The sequence below is a fragment of the Condylura cristata genome, unplaced genomic scaffold, assembly GCF_000260355.1.
Source record: "Condylura cristata isolate star-nosed mole 26May11 unplaced genomic scaffold, ConCri1.0 scaffold00001, whole genome shotgun sequence".
NCBI classification, from domain to species: domain Eukaryota; kingdom Metazoa; phylum Chordata; class Mammalia; order Eulipotyphla; family Talpidae; genus Condylura; species Condylura cristata.
In genome coordinates this window covers 75,737,225-75,759,741 of record NW_004567102.1, presented here as the reverse complement: position 1 = coordinate 75,759,741, position 22,517 = coordinate 75,737,225, and the positions used below count along the sequence as shown (strand labels likewise).

General features: G+C 41.2%; 1 protein-coding gene across 4 annotated transcripts in view; it reads right to left on the bottom strand.

Moving 5' to 3' along the window:
• The window catches only part of PHACTR2 (phosphatase and actin regulator 2), a 175,810-nt gene that overhangs the window by 48,707 nt on the left and 104,586 nt on the right, over positions 1-22,517 (bottom strand). For all 4 annotated transcript variants that reach the window (XM_004673909.2, XM_004673910.2, XM_004673908.2 and 1 more), the window contains exons 3-4: positions 10,434-10,514; positions 6,046-6,204 (exon numbers count right to left, since the gene is read on the bottom strand). In XM_004673909.2, coding sequence (XP_004673966.1) covers positions 6,046-6,204; positions 10,434-10,514 — 240 coding nt within the window. The remainder of the gene's footprint in view (positions 1-6,045; positions 6,205-10,433; positions 10,515-22,517) is intronic.

Here is a 22,517-nt window from a genome sequence, read left to right as displayed (position 1 = left end):
GCAGCGAAGACAGACAGCTCGACTTGGCCAGACTGATGGTTCCTTTGTTCCCAAGCTGAGGAACTTTCTTTTCTCAGGAGAACTCAAGTCCCATCAGCCTGAAAGAGGCTTGTGCTCTGTCGCCTTGTTGTCAAACCCCATAATCCTCTAAGCTAAGGGAGAGGCAAAGCACTGAGAATGAACTACTTTCTACAATGACAGTTTTCTCCAGTCTCCCTGGGCGCTGGGGCAGCTGTTTCATGATGGCTTCTTCTGACTCCGCAAATAGTAAAGCCACTATAGGCACAGAGGGCCCAGAATCCCCAAAATTAAATAAACCACCAAGTTTGTTTGGCAATGTAAACACAAACAGCTATTTCTGAAAAGACAGCAGTTCAAAATTCAGACCGAAGAACAGATGCCTCTTATAAGGTTTTGTGTAACTAGAGGAGAAATAGTGTTAATCTCTCATTACTGAACTTGGGGATGCTGGACACTGCATTTTTGTCTAACAGTGGCTGATTGAAACAAAAATAAGTTAAAATACATTTCATGTTCCAAAGAACTAAGCAGCATTTCTTTAAAAATAGAGAAAACTAAGAAAAAAAAAAAACCAAAAAACAACCAAGCCATCAGATAGTGTTAAGACAAGACTAAACCTTTACTGGACATGTTCTTCCCTTTACAGAATAACTTAAAAAGGGTTTTAATATTGGAATGCACCCCATTTTATTATTAGTTTCTTTGTTTCATTTCTTATCCTAATGAGGGTGTAGCAAGAACTCTCCTCCCTCAATTCTTGACCCCAATCCCTATCAGTCCAAGAGATAACAATCATTAAAAATGATGTTACAGGCCCTCCCTGGTGGCACAGCAGGATAAAGCACAGCACTAAAAAGCTTAAGCCACTTCCACATGAATTCGATCCCCGCCAGCCCCGGAGGAGATCCACCTGGCACAGCAGACCTCTCCTGACCCGCCCGCTGCTCCCCTCAGCAGTGTACTTCGTCGATCTGCCTGTTCTGTTCCCCACTCTGTCTCTGGTGAATCCTTTCACCCTCTGCATCTCTGGCCTTTATACCCCAGTTCTGTATGAATAAATAAATAAATCTTGACACAAGCTATGCAACCTCTGTCGTCAGACAAGATCCGGATGGAGGGGAATTGCTCTGAAAAGTCAGACTTTCCACGCTAACTTATGTTATGACCTCCCTTTTTTGTATAATTGTAATATCAAAATATTCTGAGCAACTTTTAGCTTACAATTGGACTGTCTCAGCCACATAAAGCCTGCCTGCCCTGACAAGCAAGCACTGCACCAGGGTGAAAAACTCCCCTGAAGTCAATGACTTGACTACTGACTGATAAATAAAAGCAAAAGGGCTGTTTTTGCAAAGTCTCTCTCACTGCCGGATGGATGGAGGAAAACCCAAATCTTATCATTCTATTATCTCACCTAGCCTTCTATTCAGCTTCTAAAGAGTTACTCAAACTTCCTATTGTCTGGCCTTTAGATGTGGAAATTCATCCAGGTTGCCTGTTTTGAAACTAGTCAAGTTTTCTACCTGCTACACCTTAAAGGAGTCCACAAAAGTCTTCTGACTAGTCTTTCAGGATTCTACTATGTAGTCTTTAGATAAAGAAATTCACCTATGTCTCCTATTCAGAGATTTGATTAGCAAGGAATTTCCTCTTCTGTCTCCCAGGATGACTCAGGCAGAAAAACAAAAACCCATTAAGTAGTAGATAAGGTTTAAGGGACTTCTATCTTAGTTGATCTCCACTATAGTAATATTAGTCATAAACTTTGTGCACCCATGTATCTGTTTTTAACTTTGATTGATTTTAGAATGTTATATCTCAGCTAAAGGGCAATACGACCCTAAACTGTTCTTAGGAAAAAAAAAGATGATTGTAATCTCTCAGCCCAGTTCGTGTGCTGAAGTCATACCTCTGCTTGCTCCTAATGTATAAAATAAACCTCTGCTGAAGGCAGACCAGGAAGACTTGCACCCAACTCCAACTCCCGTGTCTTCCTCGCTCCCCTTTCCCCTTTTTCTCCCTTTCTTAGGAATCTCCGCTCGCTGACGCCTTCCTACCTTAGGGTCCTGCCTGTCTTGCCTCCAGATACCTCAATAGTTGGAGCTGGCCTCCAACAAAATCCTTTTTTAATAAAAAGGATGTTACAGTAAGGTAATTAGCACAACTTTTCTCTCCCCTCAGCCATGACGCCCACTCTAGTCAATGCAGCATGACCCCAACCGCGTCTGACCCTGCCTGAGCCCCTCATTCACCATCCTATCTGAGGCTATCCACTGGCCTATTTGCACATGTTGTCTCCTCAGCTCAGCTGCTTATCACCCACCATGCAGTTAAGACTCTCCTAAAGCACCTGGTCTGAACCAGAAGCCACTGACCCACCAAAGCTCCCCAGGATTGAGAACAATGCAAGCGAATGCACATCAAGACATTATATTTAAACAGAAAACATGTACATAAACAGCAGCCTTCTGGTTGTTTTGATTCTTCCCAGGTTGAAAATGGAAACACTGCAAGCAAACTCAAGGTCCACTCCTCCTCCTTCTGCAAAATCCATCAATGACCTGTGTGTGTTTGGAGACCGCCAGTGTTTACGTTGCTAGGGGTGATTCCTAAAGGAAGTGTGTGTGTTGACGTGTGTTCTTGTGCCTGCGTGCATGCATGCACACATTTGTGCTTACAACAGTAACTTTTTGCCTAATTATAATAAACTCCCTTTTTCTAAAATGGGTCCAACACAATGTATTACATATGTCTACTAGGTGACATAATATTTCAGCATGACTGGCTGGCTAAAAATTAACACGTTAGCAGAAGACAAACTCTTCACTTGTACCTGGGGGTAATAAATTATCAAGTTCTATTTTTTGCTATTCCTTGTGATCTGAAGACTTGCTATAAACTGATGGTGCAAAGGAGTACTGTCCTTTCAAGAGGAGGTTAAGAAAGGCTCCCTGTTGACTCTGCCCCGATACAGACTGTTTTACAACAGTCTGGAGGAGCTTAGCTGGCTGTTCCCAGAGTGCTCAGCCCAGTGATACTGAGAATAGGGTGGAGACTGCATATGGTCTTTACCCCGCTTCCTCTCCTTTGCCCAACTACCTCTTTCTTGTCTTCAGGCCTCAGTTTGGAACTATCTTCCTCACTTTGGAGCAATCAGTTTGGATTTTGATCCCCAGTACACACTCCCCTGGCTTTCTGCCCTCAAGCCTTCCAGAATACTTGGCATTGTGTACAGCAATGGCCTTTTACATGCGGGTCTCCTCATTAGCCACCATCAAATTAAGAGCAAAGCCATCGCTCATTCACCACTCTATACCTGGCCCCCAGAACAATCTTAATTGTGGTAAACTTTCATTATTTATGGAACAAATGCATGCAGATCACTTGTTGCTTCATTGAAGTCCCTCTGTAATAACTCAAATAATTCTGAAGTTTCTCATATGATATACTAAGCTATAGTTAATAAATTGCAGATTGGGTTTACCTCCTCACATATTTAATGGCTCTCACCGAGAAGGAATCATGAAAGACCAAGAGCTCTGCAGTCTTCAGGGGAAAAGTTGCAAATGTTGGCCCAAGACCAAGCATCAGATGCCTTCAGGAGCCCCTTGAACACCACCTGGGGGGCATCCCACCCACAGAGCCAGTGCAAAGCACATTGATTAAATCAACCTCAGGTGCCATTTGTTTTGTTTCCTTTGACACTGTTGATTCAAATATCTAAGCACTAACATGTCTTAAAAAGAGATACAGGTATCTGCGGCTTTAAATGCCTGTGATGGGGTTTTGCATATATGATGATCAGTACCTAAAATAATGCTCCTTGACACTGTGAAAAGATGGCTGCATTAAGAATAGGGCTGAAGGGAACAGCAGGGAGACAGGACAGGTCTGCTGCATCTAGGTAGATCAGCCCGTTCTGCTCTCCTCTCTGTCTCTGGTGGATTCTCTCACCCCTCCTCTCTGCCCCCGCCTGTATCCATCCCAGTTCTTGTAATCATAAATAAATAAATCTTTAAAAATATAGGGCTGTTAGCTCAAATCAGGGTGACATCAGAAGAGAGGCAGAGGTCAAAGAGAATTTTATGTGGTGGTTGTTTTTTTGGGGGGAGGCACTGAAATGGTATCTTTCAAGAGACATAAGTGACCACCTTTGTTTATAAGATATTTTCCATCTAACAAAATGCGATGCCATGAGGCGACTTGTGAGTCTCTTAATTGTCAGGAAGTGGCTTCCCCTCGCTCTCCTGGGTCTCCAGCGGGAGCGTCCACAGGGCAAGAGGGAGGCCACAATATCCCCTCAGCACTGGTCCAGCACTGCCAGCAAGTCTAATTCCTGTGCACAGGGAGCCACACACAATGCTACCTTGGGTCTTATTTGACTACAAAGAACTGAATACACTAATTCTAAGTACAGAACAAACAAACAAACAAACAAACAAAAAAACAACAAAAACACCCCTCAAATGTCCATAGATCTACGGTGGCTGCCATTTTCTTTTTAGAACATCAAAACCTGCTGGTTTAATTAACATAAAACTGTCAGCAACCTTTTATTAGATTGATAAGGGAAATACTTCCTTTGAAGTCTGGTCATTTCACTGACAGACATCCCACACAGATCAGTCCAGCACTAAGATGGCACTGTTACATAATGAAGGATATGATTCTTGAATGTGCAAAGACTGTACCAGGGACAAACCACAGATGGATCTGAAATTTAACAGCTTGACGAAACAAAACAGTTTGACTTTAAAAAAAAAACAAAAACCACTACTTAACATTAATACTTTTGCTTGGATCCCATTAAGTTTGATTGAGGTCTGATTTCACCTTTCTATTCCAGTAATACTATCATCAAATACATTTGTTAATTTCTCGTTTCATTATTCATAAACGAGAACAAGACTAAGTCAAATCCCAGGAATATTGAATAAAGAAAAATAATAAACTTCCAATAGATTAATAGGGGCTCCTAAAAATTTTAAAGATTAAATGATATGCTAATAAACAGGAGCTGTTTACTTCTGAAGAAGATGATTTTATGTTATGACATCTATTCAATGCTCTTTTGTTCCCTGTGTGTTTGGAGAATGAAATTTGTTTTCAGTAGTTTTTCTAAGTGTACCCAAAATGCTACAAAATACAAACTAGATTTGACAAACTTTTGGCATCTAACTCTGTGGGAGACATCAGAGAGCTGGAAATAGCCAATTTCTATACTTCTATGATTCAAGGAGTCATCAAGAATCTCCCGACGAAGTTTTACCTTCTGGGAGTGTCAGTTCAGATTTGCATAGTAGAAGGCTTGAAGACTGCTCCCGCATGAGACAGCAGTGGTGTGGAGACGCGGTCAAGCAAGTGTTGGTCAGGAACACTGACCATTTAGTGGCCAGGAATCTAGAAATCTTCTGGGGCATATTGGTTGGCCTGTCTTTGGTAGGTGTCTCAATCTACCACAGCATATTCCCGCTGGAAGTCAAGGGCTCTAGGAAGCCTTTGGGGAAGGATGTCTGTCCCTAGCACATATGAAATTTTCAATTGTGCTGACAAATCATAGAGAACTCTTCTGGGTTCTCAGAAATGTCTAGAACCTGGATTAGAACCTTCAGTCCTGGTTGACAATATCCACCTGGTTTTACTATTTGTAAATACTCATTGGTTCACAGAGGCCAGTTCCAATCAGCAGGGAAAGATATGCACATTGCTGGAATGTTTTCTTGAGAAAATACTAAGAAAAAGCTCCCAAGGAAAGGGTAGTGTTCCCAGACATTTCTAAGAATTGACAAAGCCACCTTTTCTGATCATTACTGCAAGTTAGTCCTCCATAATAAAAAGTTAAGTGAGCTGCATGTAAAGTGTATGTTATCTGCTGAGGAACTCATCTTGTTTCTTTTCACTAGCTATCCTTTGTCTTATCTTTGTGTTGCTAAGGACTCTAGACTCACTACTTGGAAGCTAGGAACCAGTTCTCAACCTTGAGGTGTGGAAGTAAAAGAATATGGGGTTTCTTTTGATTTTTACCTTTCTTATCTTCTGCCTTTTCCTCCAGATGTGGTGCTTTTTCAGCTACAAAGCCATTACCTTCTTCAGATTTTACTACATTTTCCTCTCGGGTAGCTTCCTCTCCGATGGATATCATGTGCCCGTTTGAATTTTCAAAGTTAACTGTTACATCTCCATCTAAAACGGGGAAAGAAACACCTAGATGTCTAACTTGATGGCTTTCTTAAATCCCAGTGTCTTAGTTCCTAGTACCATAGGGCTTGGGGTCTCACTCCCTGAGAACCAAGAACACCCTTACAGCTTCACCATATTTTACGAAATAACTCATTAAAATGAAGAGGAAGAAAATCCTTAGTCTTGAGGGAAAGCAGCTAAGGAGGGGCTACTCAGGTCTAGTTCAAGAGCGCAGGATGGATACCCTAGTTATAGAACAACCCAGGCGGCCCTCTTTCTGAAGTCAATACCTAAGAGCCTCTTGTCACCCAGACACTGAAGGTAAAAGGAGAAATCTAAAAAATGGAATAAACATTTTAATCACACCAAAAACACAAATTGAATACAAATAACGTGAAATGTAATTACACATACATATGATTAATGGAGAATATGAAGATTTCCAAGCACCGCTGTGTCCAGAATATTACTTCTACGATACGTTAACTTTGCATAGTAATATATTTGCTACTCTATATTCAAGGAAAAGATGATAGTAAGACTATTTTTATTTCTTTACTTATGAAAATATTAAAATATACTCAAGTGATTATTGTAAACAACTAGCCAATATGTTTTTAAGTTGGTTAAATAATCTGAAAATACCAGTGGAAAAAAGTAATTACTGGAGAAATTTTTAAGGATCATAACTGAAAATTAAATTTTGAAAGTGTTACCTAAATCATAAATAAATAATTTTAACTCTTGAGCTTTCATAATTCTGAGGAATTTCTAAAGTGAAGGAGGTATTGCAGAAATGCTTAATTCAGTGATATTTGAAAAGATTAACCCTAGTACATATTTGGAAATTTTTAAGAGGTGTTGCTACTATTGGAAAAGAAAAATTAATTAATTTGAGTTTTGACTTAACAAACTTGAAGAAATGAGTGATTAGAGCTGTTTTATGTAATTTTGATTAATCTTATTTTTGCAATCAGAAAACAATGACCACCTCCAACCTTTTTATTAAAATATGATTGAGCTGCTTTGCCACTATGTAAGAGTCATCAACCTTTTCAATAAAAACAGCCATGACATTTCTATAAGTAAAATAGATGTCACAGAGTTATGTCATGGTCAAAAAAGGAATTGCTACTTAGTTGTGTAACTTCTAAGTGCCAATAATCTGATTGCTGTGGAGAGCTAAAGTAGACAATTAAAGAAATGCTATTTCAAATAAATATCAACTATATCAATAAAATTAAGGTAATATATTAAAGATATATGTTAAACCAAAAGATTTTTCTTATTACAGGATCCCAAGAACTTGCTCTAAAAAAGAGGGAGCAGAGACAATATAATGTCAAAATATTAAACTCAGGAAAAATTAAAACTAATAGAAAATGACACACAAAATAGAAAACCACTTATTCATAAAAATCTTGGTTTTTAAGGTAACCAAAATATAAATTTACCTTTGTTTTCGCTAATGTTAACTGATAGCAAAAATATTTTGAAGTCATGTTAATGATCTTTAGTTCTCTCTTATCCATTATTCTATTAAAATGCTTTAATAGGTCGAATAACTGATTAAATTTTTTTAGAACAGAAAAGCTGGACAGAACATTAAGTAGTTGAGGAACAAGAAGAAACTGGATTATTAGCACATGGTAGAAAGTCAGCAAGTGAAAAGATACTTACGGTGACGTATAAATAAGCCTAGTGAATATGAAAATCACATAGGAAAAGGAGACAAGCCGGTGATAAATATGAAACTCTAGAGTAAAACAGAATTGAAGTGATTCACAATTAACTGGTGTGCGTATTGAAATGGCTTTCTAGTTTTGTGTTACTATTTTAAAATTAGAATAAAGCCTTGAAACAGCCTATGCATATCTGTTAAATACAAGCTCAACAAGGTCGGCAGGAGATGCTGGGCCAGACTGCACGGCAGTCCATCCCAGTCCATCCAAGGCCAAAGAGAAAACTCAGTCATCAGCTAGAGTAAACCAAGAGATAAAGCACACCCGAAAAGAAGTGGTTAAGTAAGAAGTATGTCAGCATTTGAGAGATTTACCCCTTCATAACAGCACGTTAAAGTGGAGGGAAAAGATGGAAGAAAAAAATCAGAGGATGAGGAATGAACTTGGACTAGACCATGGCCTTCCAGGTGAGAACACCAACTGCTGAACTTCTACAGATTGAAGTTAGACATGCATGTAAAAAACATAATCGAAAAAGAATAATAAAAGTAGCTAGAATGCAGTACGGATGGGACAAGGTTAACCCCAGGTGAGCAGGAATGGTTGGAAAGGTTTACACTCTAGGAATAAAGGGTGTAAGTAGCAAGCTTGTCAAGAGCCTAGAGCAAGATCACCCGGAGAAGAGAGGAGGTTGTTACCAAGCACAACAGCTTCCAGGCTCTGACTAGAGCTAAAAATAGGCTGAAATTTTTAAGATAATGGTTTTGGGGAAAATGGCAAAAAGTTGTTTTTTTCAACACCTGATTGCAAAGAAGGACTCAATTTACAACAGGCATCAGCAGGAACTTACAAATTTAGGCGATTTCTATAAAGTTCTGTATTGGGACCTTGCAAAAAGATGGACAGTAAATTCAGTGATCTTTTGCCTTCCTAAACAAGTACCCGATAGCATTACCTTTAGGTTAAAAATTGTTATTTGCCTCCTGACACTTTTCATATTTAGGCAGCAAAAGTTTAGAAAAGGTCAAATGGAGTCAGCTTTCTTGAAAGTAAGGATATGAAATTAACACACAGTTCAATAGAACTGGGATGATAAAAATCAAGTACTATTAAGCAAAATTTCTTTAATTTGACCACTGCCATGTTTTTAGGACAAGTAAACTCTTTTCTACTTACAATCATTAGTTGGGTTTTTTTTTTAAGTCCATCATGATTATTTTAATATTCACTTACAGTTTCATTTATAAAATTTTCAATTTTTTTCCTTTAAAATAGTTCTAAGTTAAGGATACCATAAACAAGACAGGAGCCACATGTTGGTACAAAAAAAAGGAGCACATTTTTTAGTTGTAAAAGTCTCAGGAAATAAGTAGCTTCCACTAATAGAAAATTAGGGAAGACATAAAGTTCATTCATAAAACAGAGTGAGAAAAGTATTTGAAATACCTAACTGTGAGGGCCTAAGAAAAATGGTATTATTCACCACATCACCACATATGTCTCTATTTTTTTTTTTTTTTGAAGTAAGATTAAAACAGTAAAGCATTTCCCAGCTACCACCTGGAATTATTCAGAGGTTGGGCAAGTTGGATTATTTGGATTTGTAAACAGTGAATGCCAAAAACTGTTAAGTTCCTTGCAAAGAACATGCCTTAGGAAAAGAGAAGTATTATTACTTCAATTCCAAATGAATAGCATTTTATTTGCTCCCATAAAAATACTATAATAATATTTATCCCAGTAAATGTTGAAGGGGCACAGGAGATAAATCAAGAATGTCACAATTTCCTTTCATTTCAACAGCATGGGGAACAGGAAAAGTCATTCAGTATTTAATTTGGAGAAATAACCTATATTGCTGTCTTTTTTTGAGATTCTGTCTTAGTTTCTATACAATCCTTATCTTTTTGAGCAAGATCACCTTTTGGAAGGATAGAGGAAAAAAGGGAAGATTAAAGGTAGAAAATAAATCTTGGAAATCATAATTGTTAGTGAAAAGATGAGCAACAAATAATTAGATTCAGAGAAAGGAAAAGAGAAAATCAGAAAGCAAATGAAGTTCATTTCTCCACTCACACCATATTGACCGTACATTTGAGCATATTATAAAAGATAAGATGTACATTTACTATCTCTTTTTTTTTTTATGGGTAGCCTTAAGAAACCAAAAGACTAAGCTGAAACAGCATTCATCCAGCAATTGAGTAAACTTGTATAGAATAAATGAAATTCGAGAATATAGAGGGAGTCGTGTGTGCATTTGTATATTATCTGTATCTCCAGACACAATACAATACACCCTTTGCAGAGCTTTAGGGTTAAAGTAACATGCAGTGAAAGACACCAAAAAGGTCACTGGATTTCTCTTCCAGAATACCTCAGATTCTCTGCAACTCATGAAGGCATATGAAAATATCAAGATTCTGGGAGTACAATTCTTTACTGGTTTGTCTCCCAAAGACTGCGACCCTCTTAAACTTCCAAAGAAAATAAAGAAAGACCAAAGAATGAAGGATGAAATTATTTTAGATGTATGATTAATTTCCTCACCTTGGTCAGGCAATTCCTTAAGAACTCCCCTTCTTATCAGCTCCTCTCTACTTTGTCTTGTGGATATCTTCCTTTCCAAAACTTTTAAAAAGAATAAGCACAAGTAAGAATCAAGTCATTACTTACGCAATAATTATAAAAACATTCCAAGTGGAACTGAGCATTTTTTCTGTCCATTGAAGATCAAAGCCTAATTTTTCTACATATGCAGCAGGACATGTGGTTGGAGACCACATAATCAAGACAGGAGCAAGTAACTCCAGCCTAGGGCCAGCACCATACCTGGTCTTTCAAATGATGATGTTTGACCAACAATTCAAACTCATTTCATACTACTTATTGAGCACAAAGTTTGCTTCTCAGTTTGATATATCACTTCTTTAGCACAGTAGACCCCATAGAACACCAAGGCCCAGTGGATACTTAACACTTGAACCTTATTTTTAATATTTTTTCCTATACACATATATCATAAAGTTTAATTCATTAATTGGACACAACAAGAGTAACATAACAATTTTTACAATTTTAACAATATATCCTAATAAAAATTAAGCGAGTGTGGACTCTCTCTCAAAATATCTTATTATACGCAGGATCCTGGAGCTGTGGCTCACGGCTGGTTAACTCTAGGCTTGGAAAGAAAAACCAGAAGAGGGGTAGTTCCATAACAATGCACTCTCCAACATAGGCTTCCATGCATACATGGTATATGTAGAGATATGCTTACATTAAAACAATAATGTATGCTTACATTAAAAACAAACTCATGAACAAATAAACTTTCAATATATATTCAGGTCCTTCAACTGAATCTGAGAGAAGAGGCTATTAACATAGTGTTTCCTCACTTACAACATCTGTTACAACATCTGCACCCTGGTGGTGCAGCCACTTCAGTGCGAGTTTGATCCCCAGCCCCCTGAGGTGATCCACATAGCGTGACAGACATAGTCTTCTGTCTCGCCTCAGTAGTGTACTTCGTCTGTTCTGCTCCCCACTCAGTCTCTGGTGAATCCTCTCACTGCTCCTACACCTCTGGCTCGCACTCTAGTTCTGTATGCATAAATAAATAAATCTTAAAAAAAAAGTGCAACACATCATATTCCTGTAACATTTTTGTTGCTAGACTCACAAGTTCTAGAGTTTCTGATATACCCCTTGTCTTAAGAGGATGGAGCTAATTGATACTTTCAGAGCATGCAAAAAAAAAAAATGACCATCTAACACTGATATATTTTTTTCCCCTTCTAGAAGGAATCTAAATTCCTCCTACAACTTCAGAATGGAGCTTAGGAGCTCAATGGTTGAATTTCAGTCCTATTTACCTTATGAGTGCACAATATTAATTTAGTTCCTAAACCCTACATGTCTGTATAGACCCATTCCCCACTGGGGGTAGGGAGAAGCAGGTAAAATAAACACAGATTACACTACATTAAGCCTTTGAGTAAACATTCCCCAGGTGCATATGGCTGAACTGTTCCTTCTAGATGCCGGGTTCCCCAAAGTGCCTTGACGCACCAGAAAAGGGCCAGATAAGGAGCTGAGTGATCTTCAGGGAGAAGGAAAGGCCCATTGATGGAGACTGGGTAGCCACAGCAGGACTAGATTTCTGATCTTTACTTCCCCAAGATTGCTAATCCTGCCTTGAAATTGCAAATCATGGAGTCACCTGGACAGCATATTTTTCAAGACCCAAACTAAACCCCGTAATCCAATGTCATGCCCTGACATGTAAATGCACAGCTTATGAAAACTCAGAACACTGGGTGGGGCAGGGAGAGACTCCAGCTGGCCGGAAACAAGAACACACTGAAGGCAGAGAGGGAGAGGGATCTGCCTTGAGCTTCGCAGTAAGCAATGAAGTCCTCAGTAAGTGTTCAGTAATGGCAGAAACCCAAGGAGAGCAACATTTTGGTCTCTCTGGAAGCAACTGAAATCTTCCCCCTTTTGACAACTAGGAATTGTGTCTTCCTTTTTCAGCCTGGTTGCCAGAAAGGTCAGAGTAAAACTTGATATTTAACATAGATTTCATACGACAATTCACAGGTGAGATCTATTTCTACCTCTGTAGTGGCCTGACTTCATTTACATTTTGTTTAGCATAAACACACTTTGTTCTAAGTTGAGTCAAACACTGTTTCTGGAGAGAATCATAATGTAAGCAAACAAAAAAATGAATCAACAAATGGCCAAAAAAATGATAATCAGGATCTTAATGGTTCTGTTATAAATTTTTTTATTGAAGCAACAGTGCATTTAGCATTATGCAATGTTGGAGTTAACATCATGCAGGTTTCAGGGCAAATCAAGATGCTTCTGTACTACATTAAGTTCATCACTACAAGTTCAAGTTTACCCTTCACCATAGATACCACCCCTGAACTCCCCGTGGGCCTTCTCCTTCCCTTCTTGTAACCACTAATTTGATCTTACAGGATAAACATTTTTATTTCACTTAGTTCATTCATTTATTTTATTTCTTTATGTGCCACGCCTGAGTGAAATCATACACCTTCTTTCACTGAGCATAATACTCTCTAGTTCTATCCACATTGTTGAAATAGCAAGATATCATCTTTATTACATCTTACTGGTTTAAGTGGAAGTCACAGGGAACCCTCCTCTCTTCCTTCAGCCTACCAACCACTTTCTCACCCTCGCTTCCAGAAGCAGGTAACAACAGCTCCCTGAAATGTTCGTGGTGATTTCAACGGACAAATTAACTGCTGTGGGGGGATCTCAGGGAGGTGCTCTTTTATGGGGTGGGGGGGCTCTTTTCTGTATAAGGAGGACTGTTATTTAAATACCACTTCAATTTCCTCAGGTTTATCAAAAAGGAGACACCCTGGGCCCTCCCTGGTGGCCCAAGGGGTTTAAGCATAGCACTATCAAGCTACCAGCAGCCACTGAAGCATGAGAGCGATCCCCAAAAAGACAGCTGACCCACATGGCACAGCAGAGCCCTCCTGTTTCCCCACTGCTCTTCTCTGCAGTGTATTTCAGTCAGTCTGCCTCTGCTCCCCACTCTGTACTGGTGAATCCTCTCACTGTCCCCCGCCCCATGCTTCTGGCATACACCCCAGATCTTGTATGCATAAATAAAATAAATCTAAAAAAAAAAAAAGAGAGAGACCGCCTGGTGTGCACAGGAAGTCAAACTCTGTCCACAGAGTCACCACGGCCACTGCTGAGTCTGTGCAGGCAATCGGCAGGACCCTGGGCACACAACCTCCCAGGCTGGGCAAGCCCACCCAGGCGGGATGGGGGTGCTGAGTAGGCCCTCTCACAGGGGCACTGAGTCCCTCAGCCTGCTGGTGGGTTCAGAGATTCCAGACAGTTCTGCAGCACCCTTCAGGATGGCACCCCAAGCGCAGGGTCACTGGCCCTGGTCAGTCACATGCTGGTCAAACAGACCATTTATTAAACTGTCAGCAGTCCTTCTGATCTTCGAGGAAACGGCCATTCTCATGGTTTGTTCCTTCTGTAGAGCAGCCTAAAATACAAGAGTTGTCGGGGTCCTGCATTCTGGTCCCAGAACTTTCATGATCAGCTGAGTGAGGTTGGGCAGCACTTCTAACCTGCTCTCTGGCAGCAAGGGACACGGGACCTGTGACATCCAGCTGTGTCCCTGTGTCATCTGTCCCTGTAGGCCATATTGCCTCCTCTGCCTTGATGCAAACTCTCATGTTGTGCTAAGGGACCCATCCCCTGAGAACTTGGAATCTATTTTGATTCCCAGAAAATGCTTTAGTTTCAGAATGGGGTTTTCTGTGGCTTTGATTCTAACTTAATCACAGCTAAAAATCCCTCCTCTCCCTTCCTTGCAGCTCTGAAGCAGCACTGAAGCAGCTCTGAGGCAAACTCGCAGCTCTGAAGCAAACTCGCAGCTCTGAAGCAAACTCGCAGCTCTGAAGCAGCACTTGGCTTCCTGCCAAAAATCAAAAGCAACAGCTTTGTTCTTTCGCTCTACCTCCTACAAACGGACCCTAATAGGAAAATGCCGTTGGCTATTTGTTTGGTCTTTGGCTGGGCACATTCTGAACACATAATGCAGATAAGTGTGTACCGAGCCAAGCAGAACAAACTGCAGGCGGCTGAGCCTGGGAGGTATGTCCCAGGGCCGGAGTTCCAACCACCGCACTCCCAGGAGAACAAGTATCTCACTCTTCATCTTTTAAAATATTTGCCTCGTGTTTATATAGCGTCTGTATGTTTGCAGAACACATGCCCTGGGCGCTTTTTCATAGGCTCGGACGGGCTCTGCCCTGGAATGAATCTGAGAGGTCATTCTAGTCCAACAGGCCGCACACATTAGGAGTCATTTCAGGAACGCTCCAGAGACGTGCTCACCTGCTCGCAAACCTTCACTGGCATCGCCTGTTCAGTTATCATCACCCTCACGCGGAGGGAGTTAGTCCTCACAGGAGTTAAAATCACACTGGCAGTGCCCACGCCTCCCAGCGGTAGACTAGAGTAAGCCCTTTGTGAGTGGAAACAGCAGGCACTTGCTGTGTGTTCCCTGAGAGCAAAGCGGTTATTGAAGCCTCCTAGAATCTGACCCCAGTACCCCACCAGCTGCTCTTTGACTTTGAAGCTCCCACAAATCTGGACAACAGCAGTCATTGAGGGGCTTCACTCGCCCTTGCAGTATAGGCCGAAAAAATGCTGAGGAAGAGCTGAGCTGGGCTCACATACTGAAGAAGCCAGGTCTCTCCCAGAAAAGTGGAGTCACCAGTAGAGAGATGGTTTGTTCACTTTTATCCCAGTTGAAAAAGCACGAGTGATTTCCCCCCCCCATCAAAGGCAAGTAAAGCTGTGATTTGTTTCATTCTTTGCCCCCGGTGCAGATTCAGGTTCTGAGAGTTCAATCTCGACTCTAACAACACACTTTCTTCTCTCTGAGAAGGGAGGCGGAGAGCGCCCTTGGTCCCATTTTCCTGACTTCTTGCTTCCACGCAGGTTTGTGGAGCACTAGGAAGCCATAGTCCGAAGACATCCCAGTGTGGTCCATCTTGAAATAGCTAAGCAGCTTGCCTTGGCCTCTAGAAGAACCTTAAGCTGACCTCCCTGGCTCCCCCATCCTCTCCTAATCTCTCTCTTGCTTTTTTTTTTTTAAAGATTTATTTATTTATTCATACAGAACTGGGGTACAGGCTGGAGATGCGGAGGGTGAGAGGATTCACCAGAGACAGAGTGGGGGGAGCAGCGGGCGTGTCAGGAGAGGTCTGCCTCGCCATGTGGGTCACCTCCGGGGCAGGTGGGAATCGAACTCATGCAAACTCATGCGGAAGTGGCTTTCGCTTCTTAGTGCTGTGCTTTAACCCACTGCACCACCAGGGAGGGCAGCTCTCTCCTGCTTTTCACAGCTCCATCCCCTCTAGCCCCTGCAGCTTCTCACCCGAGGCAGGTCCCTGCAAGATGGTCTCTGTGCGATCCAGATAATGATGCTCCCAGGTCCCTCTCACAGCTCATCCCAGCCCCTGTTCTAAATCTCTGTTTAGGGGTCACTTAATAAAAATGCCTTGCCTGCATACTTCACTCCCATTCTTGACACTGTCCATTTTCTTAGCATCACCTACAGACGTGGGACACACTACTCTGTACCCTTATACTCTTGATGAGAACCAGGAGCTGCAGGGCCACACAGGCCTTGCAGGCTGTGGGCACTCAGAAAGGATGTGTATCTGCTTAGGAAATGAATGAAGGAAAATAGGCTAAAAGTGATAACGGTTTTGCTTTCTGTCCTTTCTCCAGCTCCACTCTAGGAGAAAGCAAGTAAGGCTTAGGGCAAAACTCTAAGAACAAGAGTCTTCTGTCTCCTCTCTCTTCTCCTCCTTGGCAGGGCTCAGCTTGCTGTCCTATGGCTCATCTGAAAAAGTTCTCTGTATGTGCTGGAGAAGGGAGGTCACAGTATGCAGAGGAGGAATTCCCGCCAACGAGCTGGGTGTAGCGCACGATCGGGCTCATCATAAATTACAAGTGATTTATGATGTCCTTCTGGGCTTGGAGCCTGCATTCAGGAGGGGAGGTTGGGGCACCCGCCACCAGCTCCTTTCTGTGGATGCATGGCCAGGATTTTATATTGCTCTGGAAGTCTCTGTGAGAGTAAATCTTGCAGTCAACAAGTCACTTGTGTTTTCTTTTGGCGAGGAAAGAGAGTCCTAAGTCTCAATTCTAACACTGTTTAATGATGGAACAAAATAGAACAGCAAACAGGAGGCCATTAAATAAACGTGCCATGTTATCTTCTCAGTGCGCAGGACTGAATGGCCTTACTGTAAAACGGATGGAAACAGAAAACCACTTGTCTTGTGTTGAAAATGTGCTATAAGAGCCTGGCTTTCTTTACCTCTTCTCAATGGTAGTTAACAGAAAACAGAATGTCAAGCAATGGTCTCCTTTTTAAAAGACACTTCAGTCAGGCCGCACTAAATCATTTATGGAATCAACCACCAAAATGCCACCCAACAGGACATTTGCAAAAACCTCCCCAAACATCCCAAGAATGTAAGGCAGAGAAATAAAGCCAACATCCCCACCTAAAAACACGCAGGGGTCTGGCATTTTCGTGTTTATCCTCACCACTCCCTTACACAAAAATCCTACAGACTACAGAACAACTCAAAGGCCTTGGAACGGCAGCCAAGCTTCACCACTGGCCCAACTAACCATGTTCCCCTCGCTTCCCCCTCCCCATCTCTCTTTTCTATAAATCTGCCCTTAAAATTCACCTCTTGACAATTTCCTAAGCATTTTTGCATCCCTTTATCTCCATTCTTTTATTTATAGTTCTGCCTCCTAGAATCAGACTGTTTCCTTACCATCTCAGGTGAAAAGCTTAGAACTTTCAGGCTGCTTCAAATAACAGCCCCCCCTCCACCTTCACCCCTTTGCAGGTGATCTCACTAACCCAGCTCTAGAATTACTATGCCCCTAAAACACCTTTAAGTTACTTCCCCATGCTTCAGCTTTCTCATCTACAACATAGGGTAGCAATTGCTATCCTTCTGGGTCTTTGGAAATTAAATGAGTTAAAACAAGTAGAGTGCTATGGCTGGTACCCAGAATTTAGAATTCGGTAAATGTTAGCTAGGACTATGATTTCTATTATAACACTTCCTCCATTTTTCATTGCTATGCGTACATATTCACATGACTCCAGTCTAAGCCCTATAAGGTATGTCTCATTATTCTGCCCCATATTGACCAAAACTCATTTCACAGAGTAGATATTGTATACCTAAATGTATTTGGGGGATGAAGGCAGGCAGGTCTAGCACCCTTTTCTATTTCTTTCAGAAACAACTGTTTTGCTTTTTAGCCTTTGAGGAACCACCTTCTCTCTTCCTTAATCTAGGTGTCCATGATTTTTGTGTGAGGCTAACCCCAGCCGTGGGAGCAAGTGCTCCCTGGTTGAGCCAATCAAAGCCCAATATCTCTCTGGCACTGGGGATTGGTTCAGAGAGAAGCACATGCTTCCGTTGCACCAATGAGATCCCCAATGAAATCAGGGAAGTTTAACTGAGCAGGAGCTCAGAGCTGTTATTAGCCACTTTGCCTTCACGGCTTAACAACAACAACAACAACAAATCAGTATGGATGAATATATAGACTCCAAAGGTGGGAGTAGATTCCTAACCCTAAATCTAAGTACCTGGATACAGCCCTGGGGCTTTTTGATTATGTGAACTAGTCAATTTCCTGTGCTCTTGAGTTTACTATTCATCAACAGTGAACAGTTCCGATTAGTCAAAAAGTGTATTCAACACATGCTTTTAAATTGAATTTTCTTTTAACAGAAGACAAAGATTTCTTTAGATTTCAAGACTTAAAAAAAAGAAGAAAACTGTGGAGGATCTCTTCCTCCCCCTAAGTTTGAAACTTGCCGGGATCTTAAGCAAGAGGAAGATGGGGAGAAATAGGTCCCTTCTGACTCTTAGGAAATCAGTCACAACTTCCTCCAGAAACCTGATAGTAATCATCCATTTATTTGGTGCTTAGACAGCATTTTTATATTTATTTTCTCATCAGTCCTCCCAGTCTTCCTCAAACAAAGGCTACATAATTATTTCTACTTCCCTTAACTAGATAGATAAGGCCAGTGAGAATTAAAGAGACAAAACATATTTTCTAGCTGCAAACGTAGAATTTGGGTGAAGCTATTTCAATTGAACCCCACTTTTACTTCACAAGCAAACAGCTACTTTTATTATGCTTTGTAAATTCTTTCAGACATTCACAGGCAACTCGTGTTAGTTTTCCCCTTTTACACATAAATGGTAGGATGGTCTACAAACTGTTGCATAACATACTTTTTCACTGAACACTGTGTGTAGTTTTTTAAACTTTAGGTGGCAGAGGTGACAGAAAAGCTTGAGGTAGAGGAGAGAGGGACAGATGGTATTTGCCCTGTGCAAACAGTAGCAGCTGAAATCACTGGTGTTCCCCAAAGGGGCTGGGAACAGTCTGGGAAGATCAATATAAAGGGGACTTGATGGCTTTTATTCCCAAGGGATAAAGGCTCAGGACTAAAACAATGAACAAGTCCCTAACTCCAGATGGGCCAGGAAGTACAAGTAATCTCAGGAGAGTGATTAGAGGCCAGGATTTGTGAATACGTGAAACACAGCTTGTCCTTCCTTTTTCTAGTCTGATTCTTGCAAACACATGAGGAATACAAATGATTAAGACAGGTGCCTTTGGATTGAGCCAGTTCGAAGGAAAGTCTCTGTGTTTCCATTTCTTGCTTCTACTAACATTAAAAAATAGTAAGCCCAAGACAGATGAGACCATGAAGCCATAGACATTTGAAACAATGAAGGATAATTATCCTCAGTGTAATTAAATGCTAACCTCACACTAAGAACACATTAGAGAACTGATATAAAAATGACTCAGCTCCAGTTGGTGAAGAGGTTTTCAAACTAGAAATCATATCTATTCAAGAAGAAGCTTCCAATGAACTGGAACCCATAGTTCTAACAGTCTCCACCTCTACATTCTCTAGGAGTATCTAACAGACATACTTCAGAAACTGTCAATGTGATTGAGATGGGGTAATACCTCATTTCATCACTGATCAGGAGTCAAAAGACCAGCAAGAGTAGATTTGGAAGAGACCTGAGTGATAGTAAGGTATCCCAACTTTTTATATAATTTTTTATTTTTTAAGATGTATTTATTTATGCATACATAACTGGGGTAAAGACCAGACGTGGTGAGAGGATACACCAGAGACAGACTGGGGAGCAGAACAGACAGGTCCACATAGTACAGTGCTGAGGGGAGCAGCAGGCAGGTCTGCTGTGCCAGGTGGCAGGAGAGGTCTGCTGCGCCATGTGGCCCGCCTCTGGGGCATGGGGTCAAACTCACAGTCAAGTGGCTGCGGCCAGCTTGCAATGCAATGCTGAGTCCTAACCTGTTGCACCACCAGGGAGGGCCCGAATCCATACTTCTAAAGCAGCTACTATGTTGTAAACCAATGTGACCTTGATAAAATAAAAGTTTGTTTTCTTGAGAACTTTCAACATTGCCCTCTCTACACCCCCCTCTACATTTATGTATACAACAGACGGTACAGTATTTGAAATAGCAGTAATTCTGTGGCAAACTGGTCCAAATCTAGACTAAACCAGAAGGAATAAACATCCCTGTTTGATCCCACATTGAAAGTCCATGAGAGTTTATATTCCAAGACAAAACACCAAAAAAGGTCCCTCCCTGGTGGCAAAACGGGTTAAAGCACTGCACTGAGAAGCTTAAGCCACCTCCGCATGAGTTCGATTCCCACCTGCCCCGGAGGTGACCACATGGCGTGGCAGACCTCTCCTGACCCGCCCCTGCTCCCCTCAGCAGTGTACTTCGTCGATCTGCCTGTTCTGCTCCCCACTCTGTCTCTGGTGAATCCTCTCACCCTCCGCATCTCTAGCCTGTACCCCAGTTCTGTATGAATAAATAAATCTTTAAAAAAAAATGGGTGGGGTTTGGGCAAACATGCCTTTTCATTAGAAGTGATATGACCAACAGTCCCTGACTTCATGGTAGTGTACTTGACAAATTTTTTAAAACAGTTTATTTTTACATCATTTTGACTTGACAATTTTTTAACTTTACCACTGAGTGGAAGCAATAGGCACTGAGTAGAATCAACCAACCGCTGTTTTGTTAATGCCTCACTGTGACATCTCTTACTTATTTTCAAGTCTCTCAGAAGAGAGAGAGAAGTGGATGAGCCCACTGCTGTAGCATCCCCATTCTCCAAGAATTAATTTACTCCAAACATTCTTCAAGCCCAATTGCCTCCTGCTAAGTACATTAATGGTCAAAGCCCACAAGATTTTCTGTTTTTCTCTTTGCAGCACAACACTCAATAAACCACCTGAGATATGCAGGCTTTGTGTTAGATGATTTTGCTCAACTGTAAGCTAAGGTGTTTGGAACACACTTAAGGCTGGGCACAGCGATAATGTTCAGTCCATTGGGATAGTTAAGTGCATTGTCAACTTAGTGATGTTCTCAACGTATAGTGGAGCTATTGGGGCATAATCTCGTCGTGAATCGTGTAAGACCTAGAAAATGCTTCAAGTCTGGTAGCATTGTCATCTATTTTCACATAATGCTCACTTTCAGCAGATTCCCTTTCTATATTCTGTTTAAAAAGCTGAGGTGATGTTAGGGTCTCATTAATCCATTTCATTAAAGATTGAAAAATGCTAGGAAATAGAAAGTGGATTAGGAAGTGTATATTCTAGCCCTTTTAAAGGAACACTTGTCTTCCGTGGCTCCCTCCCTCCCATGAGCTGGGGAGGTCAGGCAGGGGGAGCCTTTTAAACTCCTAGGAATTTATGTCGAAAGCATCTCCCGTGCATCAGATTTAATATTACATGGTTCACTGGGATCTGTTAAGGCTGACCTGGAAAATTTTTTGTTAACTGGTAGGAAGAGAAAATCCTATAATGTTGGAATAGAGGATTTATCGTGGTGACTTTAGCATACTGGTTCCTTTGTAGGTACCAGTATGCATTGCTATGAATCCAGAAAAGAACTGCCAGAGAAGGAATTAAAAATAAGATTTTATATGGAAGTAGCCACCTTGATCCGGAAAGAAAACCAACCGCTGGCAAAAGCGGCAGCTGAACTGTCTCCAGCACAGAAACCCAAATACAACCCACTGTAGTCAACGTGGACTGAACTGAGGGAAGTGACACAAAATCTTTTACCAACTATATGACTTTCAATCAAATAAATAAACTGTAGGCACATTAAGCCTTTGATTTTTAAAATTTGCTACATGAATTTAAATATACACATGTATTCTGAGCCTCTATATTTATTGCCATTATAACGTACGATGTGAATTTGTCATATTTAAAATTAACCTACTAATTCACATTCTTAGAAAAGAGTTTCCTTATAATAAGGAGTGAATATAAATGACAGTGTTTCAAGAAATAAAATCTTTTCTAGTTAAAGGATCCCCAGTTAAAGGTTTATTTATTTATCCATACAGAACTGGGGTACAGGCAGAGGTGCAGGGGTGGTGAAAGGATTCTCCAGAGACAGAGTGGGGAGCTGAACAGGCAGACTGATGAAGTACACTGCTGAGGGGAGCAGTGGGCAGGTCAGGGGAGGTCTGCCTCGCCATGTGTGTTACCTCTAGGGCCAGGGTTCGAACTTAAGCTGAAGTGGCTTTACCTTCTTAGTGCTGTGCTTTAACCTGCTGCGCCACCGGGGAATGATTCCTGGTTTCTAAAGTCAATGCTTTTATAATAAGACTTAAAACTAATGGATCATCACTTTGCAAATTCTAATTAATGATGTACCTGTCACTTGACACTATCCTGTCATTTCTTCCAACAGGTTGCATCATCTCTCCAAAAGTTACAGCTGCTTTTAGCTTCTCTACATATTTCTTGGAAATGTGCAGGTGACCCAGGGATTAAGTCTCAGCACTATCCCCATTATAGCCTGAATTCTATTCCCTGCCAGGGAGCTACCCACGTGGTGCAGAAGACCTCCTGTCTCGGGCCTGCTGCTCCCCTCAGCAGTGCATTTCAATAAAACTGCCTGTTCTGCTCC